The sequence below is a fragment of the Hemiscyllium ocellatum genome, chromosome 10, assembly GCF_020745735.1.
Source record: "Hemiscyllium ocellatum isolate sHemOce1 chromosome 10, sHemOce1.pat.X.cur, whole genome shotgun sequence".
Taxonomy (NCBI): Eukaryota; Metazoa; Chordata; class Chondrichthyes; order Orectolobiformes; family Hemiscylliidae; genus Hemiscyllium; species Hemiscyllium ocellatum.
The window spans coordinates 105,437,909-105,455,257 of record NC_083410.1 but is presented as its reverse complement, the minus strand read 5'-3'; the positions used below and the strand labels follow the sequence as shown (position 1 = coordinate 105,455,257).

At 42.5% G+C, this 17,349-nt stretch overlaps 1 protein-coding gene across 10 annotated transcripts in view; it reads right to left on the bottom strand.

Annotated features, from left to right (window-relative positions):
* LOC132819886 (1-phosphatidylinositol 4,5-bisphosphate phosphodiesterase beta-4) overlaps nt 1–17,349 on the bottom strand; it is a 532,815-nt gene that overhangs the window by 33,698 nt on the left and 481,768 nt on the right. For all 10 annotated transcript variants that reach the window (XM_060831826.1, XM_060831835.1, XM_060831830.1 and 7 more), the window contains 3 exons: nt 16,584–16,641; nt 12,800–12,886; nt 9,567–9,603 (listed from right to left, as the gene is read on the bottom strand). In XM_060831826.1, coding sequence (XP_060687809.1) covers nt 9,567–9,603; nt 12,800–12,886; nt 16,584–16,641 — 182 coding nt within the window. The remainder of the gene's footprint in view (nt 1–9,566; nt 9,604–12,799; nt 12,887–16,583; nt 16,642–17,349) is intronic.

Below are 17,349 nucleotides of genomic sequence, written 5' to 3'. Positions count from 1 at the left end.
CATAGTCTGCAACCCATTATTGATGAGGATGAGCACTTCACCAAGACCTTCCCTATGCCTCCACTTCTCACCTTTACATAACCGCCAAACATTAAACTGACCATTATTTACAGCAAACTGTCCAGCCTTCAGGACAACATCGACCATAACACCATGGCAACCACTGCAAGACTTGTCAGAGTGTTGACACGGATACCACCATTACACGTGGGGATACCACCCACTGTGTACGCAGCAGGTACTCATGTGACTTGGCCAACATTGTCTATCTCATACTCTGCAGGCAAGAATGCCCTGAGGCATGGTACATTGACGAGACTGAGCAGACGCTACGCCAACATATGAATGGACACCACACAACAATCGCCAGACAGAGGTGTTCCCTCCCAGTCGGGAAACACATCAGCAGTCAGGGACATTTGGTCTTGGATCTTCGGGTGACTATCCTCCAAGGTGGACTCCGGGATACAGAATAACGCAGAGTGACCGAGCAGAAGTTGAGAGCCAAGTCTGGTACACATGGGGATGGCCTCAACCAGAACTTGGGTTTATGTCACACTACAGGTGACCCCACTGCACTATACACTCTCTCTCTCTCTCTCTCTCACACACACACGCACACATACTCATACACTCATGCAGACCCTCTCTCACAAACCTACACATACTCTCACAGGCTTATACTTCATCACATTCACACACACACACTTTACCAAAGGTGCACACATGCAAACACACACTCTCTTATGCACACTCACAAACACACACTCACACTCTCTCATGCGTGCACACACACATGTAAGTCTATGGGGTGAATTTACATTTGCAGAATTATATTTGCAGATAGATTCTATTTTGCTCAAAAAGTACTTAATCTGCAGGCAGTCAATCCATGTAATATTTTATAAATTCCTATTTCTGGGAGTTCTGGAATTCACATATTCATGAACTGAAACCTGCAACCCATTCTAAAAGATGAAAGACTTAACAGAAATCTAGGTTTATTCAATATATTATTTCAGCTGCATGACACTGTGATCTTTTGCAATAAATTCTGTGTCTTATGATCCTGTTCCACAACCTCCTGATGAAGGAGCGGTCCTCCAAAACCTAGTCCTTCCAAAAAAACCTATTGGACAATAACCTGGTGTTGTGTGATTTTTAACTTTGTCCACCCCAGTCCAACACCGTCACCTCCACATCAGGTCCTGCAGGAGAGGCTGTGACGTTATTTTTCCATGGGTCACTCTGGGTCTGATTCTGAATGTGTTCTTACACTGGTCCAGTGTTCTTATGTTCCCTCACATCCTCCCTCAAAGATGTGTGTGTGTGTGCGTGTATGTGTTTGTGTGTGACTGACAGAGAGCGTGTGAGAGAGGGTTACTGAGAGCATGAATGCGACTGTACCCTGAGGGTAGAAACGAACGCTACAGAAACAATAAGCTCTGTGGATGGGACGGGTGCACACATTGTCCTGGGCCTCCTCCCTTTCTAAACAGCTCTTCACAAGAGTGAAGTAGGGTGGCATGGTGGCTCAGTGGTTACCATTGTTGCCTCACAGCACCAGGGACCCGGGTTCGATTTCCGCATCGAGCAACTGCACATTGTCCCCCTGTCTGCGTGGGTTTCCTCCGGGTGCTCTGGTTTCCTCCCACAATCCAAGGATGTACAGGTTAGGGTGGATTGGCCATGCTAAATTGTGATAGATACCTTAGTCAGGGGTAAAGATAGGGTAGGGGAATGGGTCACTGTGGGGATTATTGGGCCAAATGGCTTGTTTCCACACTGTAGGTAATCTAAATTAGGCACAAAGTAGAGGAAAACACAGGATAAAGTACAACTTGCTCTAAAACCTACTTCCATAAGAATTCCAATGAGCTGAGCTCAGAGTCAGCATCACCAGAGGCACTGGTTAAACTCAATTCCTTAGCTTGCCACTGGTCTGGGCCTGAGCCTATCTCTTTCAAGCTTGACTCCTTCAGCGAAAAAGCAAAACAAAAATGCTCCGCTGTTTTGTAATTTTTTAAAATGAGTCTACCAATTTTTTTTTTGCTTTGACATTGATTTTAGTTGCGTTCAGTAAGTGATATATGTTCCCCTCACAACTTGCAGAACCAGAGCTCAGGCAGCTTGTCGATGGGTTTCTTGTTGAAGGGAAATGAGAAAAGTCCGAATCTTATGTTGAAGGGTGACCAAAGGGGTTACTTCTGTTCCAACAGAAACATGAAGCATTAGAAATGTTCAGCATGTTTGGTGGTATCTGTGGAGACAGGGACAGAGGGCAGTGACTCTTCCTCAAGTTCTAGTGCAAGTTGTAGACCTGAAGTGTTGACTCTCCTTCTGTCTCCATAGATGCTGCCCAGCTGACTGTACATTTCCAGCATTTTTGGTTTATAACACAGATTTCCAGCATCTGCAGTATTTCATTCTCCTTTTATCTGCTTCATGCTGTATCTGTAAGCATGACTAGATTCGATCTAACATTAGAAGATACTCATCAATGAAACATGTGATTTTTCTGTTGAGAAAGCCCAATTGTGTGGATAGAGAGAGCACAATATTGCAGCCATGTTAGTTGATGCTAATTTATGGAATGGTTTTGCCATTTATCAACTTGAAAGTGAAACCTGGAGTCATATACCCATGGAATGCTGGTGTTGGACTGGGGTGTACAAAGTTAAAAATCTCACACCAGATTATAGTCCAACTCTCTGTCATCAGGTGGTTGTGGATGAAGGAGTGGCGCTCTGAAAACTAGTGTGCTTCCAATTAAACCTGTTGGACTATAACCTGGTGTTGTGTAATTTTTAACTGTTAGTTCAAGATAGTCTTGTTTGTCCATAAGATTATTGTTTGTGTGCATGGTCTTTCGGATGTTGAGGTCTGAATACTGCATAGGGCCCGTTTCAAAGAAGCAGAGCTGGCTGCATACTATGAATGACCAGGTGGTGTGTCATTGTCTGACTAAGCTGCAGTTGTAATAAGTATCATACGGAAACCTGAAATTTCCATTGGCTCGGTCAATAGAGTCATTAGGTACAAAAGCCTGAGAAGTATTTTCGATCTTACGTAGAACTGTTCAACACCAATGTGATCATGATTTCCAATTCTGGGGATCTGAAAAATGTGAAGATGTAAGGTTTAAGGTTGGAAGGGGGTCATGGGGAGCCTTATCAGCAGCAGAAGAAGCATCAAGGTCTACAATTTCTCATCCTGGCTCTGATTATTTCTGCTGAAAGCTTTTAAACTTTACTATTCGAACATTCCAACTTTTAGAATCAGTACACTGGGGTGCGATCAGACTGATTTTTAATGTTGGGGAAGTGCAGTGTGCAATTTTGGTTACTTTAGTTGAAAAAAAGACGATATAGTCATGTCAAAAACAAAAACAGAAATTGCTGGAAAAGCTGAGCAGAACGTTTCGGTTCTGTGACCCTTCCCTCCTGTTTTGAGGGACCCCGAACCGTTAACTCTGATTTCTCTTCACGGATGCTGCCAGACCTGCTGAGCTTCTCCAGCGACTTCTGTTTTTGTTTTTGATTCACAGCATCTGCAGTTCTCTTGGTTTTTAGTTATGTTAGAAACCGTTCAGAGTTGGCTCATTTGACACAATGATGGGTTGATCCAATGAGGTAAAGTTGGGCAGGCCAGGCCTTTGATTAGATTACTTACAGTGTGGAAACAGGCCCTTCGGCCTAACAAGTCCACACCGACCCACCAAAGCGCAACCCACCCAGACCCAATCTCCTACATTTACCCCTTCACCTAACACTAGGGACAATTTAGCATGGCCAATTCACCTAACCTGCACATCTTTGGACTGTGGACCCGGAGGAAACCCACGCAGGCACGGGGAGAATGTGCAAACTCCACACAGTTAGTTGCCTGAGGCAAGAATTGCTGTGAGGCAGCAATGCTAACCATTGTGCCACTGTGCCGCCCACAAGTTTGGAGTTTAGAAGATTGAGAGGTGATTGTATTGAAACAGATGTAACCCTGAAAGGAGCTGCAAGTGTGGACGCTGACAGGATATTTCCTGTTGTGAGGGTCATTAGGACAATGGGACACAGGTTAAAAATAAGACGTCTCCCTTTCCAAAAATAAGAGGAGAATTTTCCTTTCTTCTCAGAAGTTGGCTATGTCTGTGGAACTCTTTTCCCCGAGAGCGGTGAAGGCTGGGTCAATGAATTTATTCAAGGCAGAGTTAGAAAGGCTTTGGATAGACAAAGTCAAAAGTCACATGACACCGGGTTATAGTTTTGTTTTTACCACAAGCTTTCTGAGACCCTGCAATCTTCCTCAGGAAGGAACAGTGCTCCGAAAGCTTGCAGTTCAAATAAACCCATTGGACTATAACCTGATGTCATGTGATTTTTGACCTTGCCATCCCAGTTCAACACTGACACCTCCACATCTTGGATAGACCAGGGAGCTAAGGGGTTATTGGTGGCAGTGGTACAGATCAACCATGATCTGATTGAATAGTACAGCATGCTCGAAGGGCTGAATGGTCTTATGTGTTCCTCAGTCTTGTGTTCCTATGATTTATGATGAAAAGTTGGAGTGTCTTATGTTTTCTTAGCCTGGAATAAAAAGATATTTAAATGGTGATCCATTAGAAATTTTAATTTTTCCTGTCAAGTCTGTTAATGAAGGGCTAAAATGCACCCTGGTTTGGGTGAAGGTAATCTCGTTTTTACTAGTTTCATTGCAAACAAAAGAAAAAAGATTTTGATGTGAAAATCACTTGAAAGAAAAAGATGTTGGAAACAACAAAAGCTTGAAACTACACAACAATTTTATACATATTACCAAAAACCAAGAAACCGAAGCAATGCTGAAAACCCAATGACTCTGATGAAAGTGTTGGTGATAATTATGGTACCATGGCAACTGTGATTCGATTAAATTGTTCAAAAGAAATGAGAAATACAATCCTACTTTCATTCTGTGTGAATAAAAATTGCTGCAGAAATGTTGGTGTGGGTTACACGAGGAGAGGAACTGCAAATAGCAATTCGGTGTAAAAATGAGAATATGTTAAACTAAGGTCAGAAGTCACACGACACCAGGTGACAGTAAAACAGGTCTATTTGGAATCACAAGCTTTCAGAGCACTGCTCCTTCGTCAGGAGCCGTTGGACTATAACCTGGTGTCGTGTGACTTCTGACCTAGTCCAAAACCATCACCTCCTCATTATGTTAGACTGAAAGTGACATATTCTATTGGTGCGTGACTCCTGATTTCACATCCAAGTTTAAAAGTGGCAAAACCTTCTTGTAAGTTACCCCCGACAATTCACCTGTGATGGCATGCCATATTCCTCCTAGGAGACGAAGTGCAAATGTTTTATAATCGCACTGCGTTTCCATTGGTCAGACTTCATACGTCTGACTGGGCCCTGAGACAAAGGCTGGGGTATAAAGCTGTCTAAAGAACTCCAGGTTGCTGGAAATAAGGACAGGCATGAAGCAGAATGCCTCACTCAATAATTCCCTTTCACTGTATTTCGGGGATTTGTGTGGTGCAAACTCAGTGATCATGGAGAGGAAGCAACAGTCAGACGCAAGGGAAACAAAAATCACCAGAGAGGCATGGCATTTAGTATTCCTCATACTCACCTGCGTCAAGAATTTTCTTCAGAAGGTTAGGAAAAGCCTGTTTCTGAGCACAATTGTTTGATGAATAAAGCAACAGCGGATCCAAGAAATGGGATGCATGTTAATGAAGTTAGCATGAAGGCCATTTTGATGAGAATGTCTGTGGTAAGTGCACTGGGTGTAGCTAATGAGGATTGTCAATGCATTGGCTGGGTGGGATTCCTTTGCATAGTGATGGGGTAGGGGGGTTGTTGTACACCTTTTACTGCCAGCCATGTTGGCTCGGCAGGGAATGCCTTCTGTCTCCTCATCTTGATTTACCCTTGGCTTCAAGAGATCATCCTCTCATTTTATCCTGATGACCCTGTGGCTCAACACACGTTTCACATCCAGGAGTAGCTCCAGAACATCGCATCATGTGATCTGCCTGGCATCTGAAATGCCCCTCCCAGAGACACAGAGGTGAGATTCCATTCTAAGATGGAGAGCTGTGTCATTCTTAAGGGGTGTGCGGGAGTGACGGGATTAATGCCTATCAGGCTAGCATTGGGCCTTCCTTGAGATTCAACAGGAAGGAAATTCTGAAGTCCCTCCCCCCAGAAGCCACGGGTCTGTCACAGGCTGGGCTTTGCAGGTGGTAACCCCACCCCAGAAGTGGTGTGTGCTGCCAGTGACATGCCAAGAGAGGGAACCAGGCACAGATGTTGGAGGGCTAGAGATGGGACTTATGGGTGACCCTCTCTGCTCCTTGCTGAACCCTTCCATCAGGCGCTAAATGCCTGTTGGGCTTTCCTGTGGCTATCCAGAGGTACGGGACGTCATGATGCTGCCTTGCAATCCCTGGGCCACCAACTAAATCCCGACATGTCATGGCACAATCGATGAGCTTAAATGACTGCCAACTGCGGGTGGGCAAGTCCACCCAATGGGCCCACTCTTACCCATCCCCAACTTTATCACGAGAGGCTTTCCCACCACAGAAGACTGACAACGGGGTGTCTCCTGTTGTGAGGGTGGTTCAGCCATTCTGTTTCCTACTGCGATGGGCTGCACTGAATCCAGTCCCTACTCCTCAACTGATAATACAATGGTGGTATCTACACTGGTACCTCATAGCTGCGTTGGAGATGGCAAGAAACCATGTCTGTGGAAGGGAAAGTCAAATCTCTAAAGTTGTCAATAAAATCTACTTTATTGAATACTGTTGATTGGCTTTCAAGGTAAAACCTGTCACCTCAACATTGGAGAGACTAAGTGCAGATTGGGTGACCACTTTGCAGAACACCACCATTCCATCTGCAAGCCTGACCCTAAGCTTCTGTTATCATGTCAATTTGATTCTCTGCCTTGCTCTCACGCTGACATTTCTGTCCTCAGCCAATTACACCATTCCAATGCTGCTCAAAGCAAGCTTTATGAATAACAGGAAAAAGACCGAGCACTGAGCAGAATGGAAAAAGACAACAATTTCTCCAACAATGTCAGCAAAATGAAGGAGCTGGTCATTGGCTTCAGGAATCGGAGGGGTGGGCATGCCCTTGATAATCAATGGAGCTGAAGTGGAGATGGTTGAGTGCGTCAGATTCCTGGGAGTGACAATCACCAACAATTTGCCCTGGTCCACCCACGTTGACAGTCAAGAAAGCACATCAACATCTCTACTTCCTCAGAAGGCTAAAGAAATCTGACATGTCCACAAGGACTCTTTTTAATTATTATAGATGCAACACAGAAAGCATCCCATCTGGATACATCACAGCTTGGCATGGCAATCTCTTCTCAAGACCACAGGAAACAGCAGAGAGTTGTGATCACAGCCCAGTCCATCACATAAACCAATCTTCCATCCATTGGCTCCATCTATACTTCCCACTGCTTTGGGAAGTAATAAACATGATCAACAACACCTCAGTTATACTCTATTTCACACAATTCCGTTGGGCAGAAAATATCAAAGATGGAATACACATATACATAGATTAAAGACCAGCTTCTTCCCTGCTGCTATCAGATGTTTGAATGGACCTCTCAAATATTCATTCTGATCCCTCTCTCTGCAGCTATAACACTATTCTACACTCTGTTGTGCTACACTGATGCACTTTGTATGGTACAATCTGCCTGCACAGCATGCAAAACAACACTTTTCACTGTACCTTGGTACATGTGACAACAATCAATCAACCAGTCAAGTATCTGATCCTTTACAGACACCTTACACTCCTCCAAATTCAATATTAGTTCAATAGTTTCGGACTGTAACCTCCTCATTTTGTTCCCCGTTCTTTCCTGCTTTCAGTTTTTGTTCTCTCAGCCAGCAGCTTACTCTCGCCACATCTTTTGTTTCTTTTTTTCACCTCATCTCCATTCCCTTGTACCCTGGAGGATTAACCCTTCTGTTGTTCAATGCCTTGCACTCTGCTACAGACTTTTCTTTCAATCTTGTTCCTGCTCTCCTCTTGCTGAAATCCTATTCCATTTCTAACTGGTCACAGGGCGAATTCTGTTTCCCTCCCTCCACAGATGCTGCCACACCTGCTGAGTACATTTCCAGCATTATTTTTGCTTTTGTTTCAGGTTCGCAGCGTTTGCAGTCATCTCTTTTTCGAAACAAAGGACTAATGGTGTCTCCTGCAACAGCTCAGAATGAGCTCAAAGTATAAAGATTGTGAGCCCTGGCATAAACACATCAATTAAAACACACTCTGACAGTGAACCGGAATTTATCTTAGTGAGCTGAATATTCCTCAGCGTTATTTTAAGTCACAGGAAGTATGGCACAGATGAAACCTGTTGACAATACATTCTGCCATATTTGCAAAGTCCCATTGTGTGCCCTGGGTCCTGACACTATGCAGCAAGGGCCTGATCAGTGAATATCTTTCGTTTGCTTCAAACTTGTGTGACATTGAAGTAGTTACCTTCCATAGCCAACAGTTTACTCAATGAACAGTTTAAATGGTCACAAATATTTTGACAGAGGTGACTATAATCCCACCTAAATTCCACAACTGTATTGCCTTGGGTTCTGTATAAGGGGCAGGACATTGACCTTCAAGTGTAGTTTCATTCTCTCTCATCTTTCGAAAGTGCTGACTCAAGCTGGGTTCTAGTTCAATGAGTTTCTCCCCCGTCCTCTCATAGTTGTTCAAGGAATCTCTATAGAGAGAGCCAGCAGATAATTTTAGTATCTGTTATATACTCTCCCACCTACTATCAAGTGCCAGACCTGCTGAGTTTCTCCAGCAATTGCATTTTCTATTTCAGATCTCTAGCATCCAAAATACTTTGATTTTACAATCATCAAATATGCTGCCAAATCTACAGGGATTCGAAGGGCCTGCTTGGTTCACAGTGGTGGATGATAAGTGACTGGTAACATTCACGTCTCATAAATACCATGAGTTTTAACAAGAAGAGGCACTTTTCTTTTTATACATCTGTGCGTTGGATGTAGCCAAGTTTCAGTTGGATGGAGGTTTAGAACTTGAGAGGCACATAAGGCAGGCCGACCTGTTGTAATGGGAGATGTGTACCCAGTGTTGGCAATCCATGAGAAAGGACAGAGTTGATGACTGTCGTGAAAGATGCCGCAAATACCATTCCACTCCTCTCATCTCCTGTTGATACTATCCAAAACCCAACTTCGGCAAGCCATCCTCCATTTTTACCACCCTTCCAATGCTCATGTGCACACAACCAACAGATCTGTGATCTCTACCCATTTGGCTACCTTTGAAACCCAATTACTTTTGGATTCTGCCCCTAGGAGTCATTGCTAGCATCTCCAGGCTAGGCAAGCAAAGTTCCACAATTCATTCGATGCACTAAAAGTTTCAGTTTTTACATCAATAATGTTAACAACTAATATTAATCACTGTAAGCTCATTGTTATTTGAATATGAAGTACTGTCAAAATGGAATAACAGATTTGATTCTTGGTTGGTAATTAAGAACAGTCCTACCTTGAATGGCAGACCCTGCATGACATGATTTCAGCAGCTGTTTGTACAAAAATAATAGTCAGTGATTAAAAACGAAAAATGTAAATAAAATGAAATGCCAGTCCTTAAAACATTTTAAAAATGTGCTTTACATCCGAATTCTAATGGACAAGGGAAAAATGAAACAACAGATTTAACATGATATTTTGGATTATTGCATTTTCTCACTGGATGATTACTAGTGTAAGTAACAAAATAACATAAAATATTTGTTAATTCATGCTCATTTTTCAGAAGGGACTGTGAATAGGGGATTGCAGGAAAATGAATGGAAGAATCAAGCAAAAACAGTGACAGAGATGGAGGGAAAGAGGAGATGCTAAAAATATCGAGAGCTGGAGTGCACAGATGAGTTATGTTGATGATTATTAAGCAACATACCTCTATTTAACAATTAGACTGCAGTAGCAAGGCACATACAGCCCACCACCAAGCTGGCTGGAGGCATAAAAGACTGCACCTTCAAAACATCTTCAGCAGAAAATGCTCCTGAGATTTTGATGAAGGTACTCAAACAGATTTGCAAAGGTTCATATCATACAAAAAGCAGTGCTGACGGAGAACTTTGGCTGGCAGATGTTACAAAAAGCGTAGGAAGAGATGCAAAGCTTTCTGATAGTATACCAACAGTCTTGATTATTGTAAATCATGGAGTTGAAAAGAACGTAACGCTCTCCTTAAAACCCCCAACCTCATTCCTAGACCCCCATCCCCATCTCACTTCTGTCAGTGGCCTCTTCAAAGAAATTTATGAATGCTTGCAACCAATCCTGCTCTGGCGAGATTTCTTGGGCGAGAAATGACATTAATCATGATGGGGTCAAAGGTTGGTGGGTGAGGCTAGGCTGTAGGCAAGGTACTCAGTGTCAAAAATATTTGGTGAAGGATGTAGAACAGGGGTTTACAAAAGGCCATGGGGCAGGGTTATGCTTGAGTTGGCATTACATTGGCATGGAGACTACAAGGGGTAATGTTGATGGGTGATTAGGGAATATGAGCTAGCATGGAGGACTTCTTGACACCATGAGAGCAGGTTGGGGGACATGAGTTGGTATAGACGGGGCATATGAAACGGGTGGCGGAAGGTGATGGGGTTGAATAGTGATGGCGAGATGACTTAATATTTAACAAAATAACGAGCGTGGAGTCCTGAAGTACTGAGAGTGGTCTGCATTCAACAGTCTCTGTGGCCAGCTCTGATTGACCTCTCGGGGCAGCAGGAATGACTACACTCTGCCCCCACCCCAAAATGAAAAGTGCGGTCTCCTGAGGCACGTACGTTGAGTCAATAAATCTCTTAACTCGACTTCATTGCCTCAGGAATGAAAAGCTGGCCCATACTGAGGCAGAGACATCATTTAACATCATTCCTATTTACTGGGAAAAAAATAAATCATAGTTACAATGAGATCAGTTAACTCGGCTCAGACTGGAGGTGATCCCTGGGATATTTCAATTTACCTTGGAGGTCCTGTGGGTAATGTCCTGCCTCTGTGCCAGGTTCAAGTCCCTGACCAGGACTCGAAGGCCAAGGGAGGTGAGTTCATAGCATGGCCAAACTATCAATCTGAAAAGCCTACTAAAGCAAGGTTGTGAGACCGAGAGCTCAGGGCTCAATGTTCTTTCCACCATGAACCACAGTCCCATACTACAATATGTGTGTAAAAGTGCATGTCATATAGCAACTCAGACACATTGGGTGTCCTCTAACACATCCCCAACAGTCAACTAATGATTGCCTTTATGTAGTGATCCATCAAACTAACCAGGAGCTAGATTTTATGATCCTGCTAATTTGAATGAGTATTCATTTTAAGGCCTCACCTCTGATTTATTGGTTAAATACATCTCTTTATGGTTGACAGAAAGTTTAGCAAGTAAAACATACTGCAGAACAAGCTGCAAACTTAATCAGATAAGCTGATGCCTTCTCCCACTCGGGAGTTGGGAGATTAGACAGTGAGGCCATTGCAGCCAAACTGGCCAAAACAGTCATCCCACTGAAACCAATGGAATCTACAATCTATTGAGGTAAGAATAGATATGCACTTCTGTATGCCTGTGTGAGATGACCTTACAAAACCATTCAGCAACGCTCTAAGCCTCTCAGTTGTGCTCTGTCAGTGGAAATTATTTTCAACTCAGCTGGATTGATGAACACCATTACATAATTACTGAAGCAAAAGCTTCTTTGGACCCATAAAGTTAATTAGCTTAAGATGATTTTTTTTGAAAAGAATGGTTAATATAGTGACAATTTTCTAAAGGCATGGTCTATGAAATAAGAACACGTGTTTGACTAAAAGTCTTACATTTTGAAAATGGCTAACACATTCAACTTATTATTCGAATTGAGAATTTTTTTAAAAAAAGAAAGATTAAAATCCTTCTTAAAACTAAAATAGTAATAACTCTTGCATCTAATACCTCGTTTGTGAATGGCTGAGAGTTTATATTTTTCAGGCAGAATCGGTATTGTGTGCTGAGCACCATTACATATCCTTTTTAACACAGATCATTGTAGCTAATGCTTGACAGGCAGCTTTCAAAAGTAGTCAAATTGTTTAAATGCTAATTATAAAGATTAGCGGAGCTGTTCGGGAACATCATGATGGTTACCGAGCTGGTCTGTACTCAGTTTTTTAAAGGCAGTAGCTATTAGAACTTAATGTCACGTCAACCTTAAATGATAATTTGCACTGATTCACTATACAATGCTAGGGACAACATCACGCATCAGAATTCATGCTGTTCTCTTGCGGCAAATCCTTTTGTTCTCTGCATCAACGAATAAAGGACTCAAATGGTTCAATACATGGGTTTTACAATTAACTAGTAATTAAATCACAATTCTATTCCATGTGTTTGTTCAGTTTTTGTGTTTTTTGACAGATGAACAAGTGAAAAAAGACTTGTGGAATAAAATAAAATTCTTTGTGTAGCAATTCCCCTTGTCTGATGCTCTGCATGGTAGCCTGGCATGTGCGATATTTTCATCTGTGAACAACTCATTGTTTTAGACTCTCTAAGCATCAGTAACTATGACAAAGATGCCCTTCAGTTCATTATATCCTCGAGTGTAACAGAAGGGAAACCGTGAGGGCTAGTTAAGAAAGTAAATAATCCTTTTGCTTTCCACCTCATCAACATCGTACAATTTAATGCTATAGATGCAGAATGTCTGAAACCGCTACCTGATCATTCTGTCTCTCCAAGCCTTCCAGCTGTTCAAGCTGAGCTTTCTTTAATTGGTCCATTTCCTTGGATTGCTTCATTGCAAGCTATGAAAGAAAAGCAAACATTGCAGTTATGTTGCACGAGAAGTATTTATTGCAGGATTTAAAAATTTTTTGACATCTATAAACAGTTTTTGCATATATATCGCACAGACCTTCTGCACTGTAATGCCCAAAAATTGTTTTTGCATCACACTCATGATTGACTTTCCAATAAAATTAGTGAACGGGAAAAGCAAAATATATAGCCCATTATGTAAAAATAACTGGCAGTGACTTCTGTAATTAATACATAATTATTTACTTAATTAATACATCACCACAAAATTAACCACGAATAATTTTGATAAAATAAGACTAAGCTTATTATAGTAGTTCTGATCCTGCTGAATACCTAAAGCCACAGCTTGATTCAAGCATTAAAGTAGGGGGATGATCTACTGGTATTATCATTGGACTATTAATCCAGAGATCTACTGCATCATCTGAGGACCTGGATTCAAATCCCTCCATGTCAGATGGTGGAAAATGAATTCAATAAAAATCTGGAATTATGAATTTGATGATGACCATGAATCCATTGCCAATTGATGGGAAAATCACATCTGGTTCACTAATGTACTAATAGAGTCATAGAGATGTGCAGCATGGAAACAGACCCTTCGGTCCAACCCATCCATGCCGACCAGATATCCCAACTCAATCTAGTCCCACCTGCCAGCACCCAGCCCATATCCCTCCAAACCCTCCCTATTCATATACCCATCCAAATGCCATAAATTTTGCAATTGTACCAGCCTCCACCACTTCCTTTAGCAGCTCATTCCATACACGTACCACCCTCTGTGTGAAAAAGTTGTCCCCTAGGTCTCTTTTATACCTTTCCCCTCTCACCCTAAACCTGACCATTAAGTGTATAAGTCCTGCTAAGATTTGCTTTCCCAAAATGCAGCACCTTGCATTTATCTGAATTAAACTCCATCTGCCACTTCTCAGTCTATTAGCCCATCTGGTCAAGATCCTGTTGTAATCTGAGGTATCCCTCTTCGTTGTCCACTACACCTCCAATTGTGGTGTCAGGGAAGGAAATCTGCCATCCTTCCGTGGTCTGTTCTGTACATGACTCCAGACCCACTGCAACATGGCTGACACTTAACTGCCCTTTGGGCAAGGAGGGATGGGCAATAAATGCTGGACTAGCATGCCCTTATCCCCTGAATGAAAAAAAAAACGCAAGTTTCATAGTCTTGAAGGCATTTGAGAGAAATGCAAAGGTTAACTTTCTTTAGGGCTATCTGCTGGACACTAGCCAGGCATGGTATACCAGAGGTTCTGCTGAATTATAAGCAGAAAACGTGTTGATAATGCTGTCTGCCACACTGAGACTGCACATATTCCTTCTACAGGTAGATAAGAACTGGAGGAGGCTATTCAGCCCCTCAGAGCCTGGCCTGCCATGCAATGAGACAATGGCTGATCCTGTGACCAATCCGCTTTCGCACTATATCCCTTGATACCTCTGGCTAACAGTAACCCTAGTGTACTCTGTCTTAATAATAACAATGGGTTGAACATCAACTGATACTTGCAGAAGAAATTGCTACCACCTTTTGTGCGAAAAAGGAGTTTCTAACTTTGTCTTTAGTTTTTGATATCGTTAGTTTAGAAATGAAACAGAAATGCTGAAAAAGCTCAGCAGAACTGGCTATGGAAAGAGAAAGAGGACCTTTTTGAGTCCAACTTGACTTCTCTAGAGTGGATCTGATGAAGGAACACATAGAACTCAAAACCTTATCATTTTCTTTCTCCACAGAAGCTGTCAGGTTTGTTAAAAGTTTTCCAGCACTTTTGTTTCTATTTGAGATCTCCATTTGATTTTATTACTCACTCCTGGCCCTAACTTCTTGACTTTCACCTTCATGTCCTAGATTTTCCTCCAAGCAGGAGTGGTTTCTCTCAACTTCTCCATCTGTTCCCATCATTTATAAATTCACTTATACATGTTTCAATCTAGTATGCTGCCTTCAGTGCACATGATGCAAAGGTGGATTTACCAATTGCTTTTCTGAGCATCTCTGTTCTGTTGGGAGGTACTAGCTTCACTACCCAATGTCCTAATCTGTCCCATTCCACGTTCTTCCTCTTTGTGCTTCTATAACATTCCAATTAAAGTCAACACAAACTGGAGGAATATCCTCCTACATCAAAAACTGATGACAATTCCTATTCTCGTTGTACTCCAAATCTAGTAAAATGCCCCAGATGCTTCACAAGAGCTTTTTTTAGACAACAGGTAACCTTGAGTTGCATAGGGAGGTATTTGAACAGGTGACCAAATGCCTGGTGAAAGAGATGTATTTTAAGGAATGACTGAAAGGAGGAGGGAGCTAATGAGGTTTACAAAGGGACTCTTGAAGGATAGACAGCTGGACAGCTGGATACCAAAGAGAATTGGGATGTGTGAGATATCATAGAGTCATAGCGTTATAGAGATGTACAGCAGGAAACACACTCTTCGGTACAGCTTATCCATTCCGACCAGACGTCCTAATTTAATCTAGTCCCACTTGCCAGCACTTGGCCCATATCCCTCTCAACCCTTCCTATTCATATACCCATCCAGATGCCTTTTAATTGCTGTAATTGTACCAGCCTCCATCATTTCCTCGAGCCGCTCATTCCATATACACACCATCCTCTGCATGAAAAAGTTGCCCCTTCGGTCCCTTTTAAATCTTTCTTACCTATTTATCCTATCCATGCCCCTCATGATTTTATAAACCTCTATGAGGTCACCCCTCAGCCTTCGACGCTCCAGGGAAAACAGCCCCAGCCTGTTCAACCTCTCCCTGTAGCTCAAACCCTCCAACTCCGGCAACATCCTTGCAAATCTTTCCTGAACCCTTTCAAGTTCCGATAGGAGGGAGACTGGAATTGCATGTAATACCAGAAATGGAAAAATGCGTGATCTTTCTTTAAATTTATTAACTCATCGGAATGTGGGAATTGCTGGCCAGGTCAGCACAGTAGTCGTGCCCCTTCTTCTGGACAAAGAAAGCAGGGTTCAAGGCTTCCCCCCACCGCTCCAGAGGAATGGCATAACATGCCTGAACAGGTTGAATATCCACATCGTTCTTCCCTAAAGAGTGGTGGTGAGCTACTATCTTGAAACATTGCAGCCCAGTTGATCAAGGTAGCATTCTGGAGTTTTAGGACTTGATGGAATTGGCAATACATATCCAAGCCAGGATGGTGTGTGGCTGGTAAGATATGACAAGAAATCTCCCTGGACCTTGTGACGGGAATCCCTCCAAAAAAACTTGTCCTTAACCAAAAACTGACATGCAAATCAGGGGCTTTGAACAGATCATTTGCTTCATGTGGTGAATTTGAGTTTTTCCAGCACTTTCAGCTGCTATAGTGTATAAGGAAGCTCATGACCAGGGACTGGCTAACTTATAGTCGAGTGTGTGGTGCTGGAAAAGCACAGCAGGTCAGGCAGCATCCGAGGAGCAGGAAAATCAACGTTTCGGGCATAAGTCCTTCTTCAGGAATGAGGCTTGTTGGCCAAGGGGGCTGAGAGATAAATGGAAGGGGGGGGGGTCTGTGGTGAAAGTAGCTGGGAATGTGATAGGTAGATAGCCCACTTCTTCCAATTACCCGCATAAAAATCACTGCCAAATTATTGCCATAACACAGAATCAATTGTATTACGTATGTGCAGAAATATACAGTGACATACCCGTTTCCTTTCCTCCAGGAATTTTTTAGTGTTGCTGCTGTTCAGCTCCCGGACTCGCCTGGAAATCAAAAACATTAAAACATTTGCCACGACTATTTACATCTTTGAAACGTGCCACTGAAATACATTCAGGTTCTGATCAGTTGTCTCAACAGCGTCATCTAAGCTATAATGCACTGAAACTAAAATTTCCTCTGAATTAAATTATCTTATTATCAATATCAGCCTGTAGAATTCAGGAAGCAAAATGCAAATCCTAAAATTCTCCACAGAAATCAAAATGTTAGTGCTCCTCTCTCTCCACATGCTTCCAGATCTGCAGAGCTTCCCAAACACTTTCTGATCTTATTTGTTTGAGATCTGCAGTTTTCTGCTTTTATTTTCTTTACAGGCAGCATGGTGGGCTCATTGTTAGTACTTCTGCCTCACAGCACCAGGGTCCTGGGTTCAATTCCAGCCTTGGGTGACTATGTGGAGATCACAAATTGTCCCTGTGCCTGTGAAGGCTTTGTCTTCCAGCCCTAAAGCTTTGCAGGTTAGGGAGGATTGGCCATGCTTAAAAAATCCTGCCCCATAATATTCAGGGAGGTTAGATGGGCTAGCCATTTTAAACGGTGTTTACGGGGATGGAGTGGATCTAGATGGGAAGCTTTTCGGGGATCTCTTTCTGCACTGTAGGGATCCTATGATTACAAATCAATTAACAAAGGCAAAAGGTAATCGAACAAAGCAAATATTTTAAAAAGTCTTGTGCGAAAAAATAATA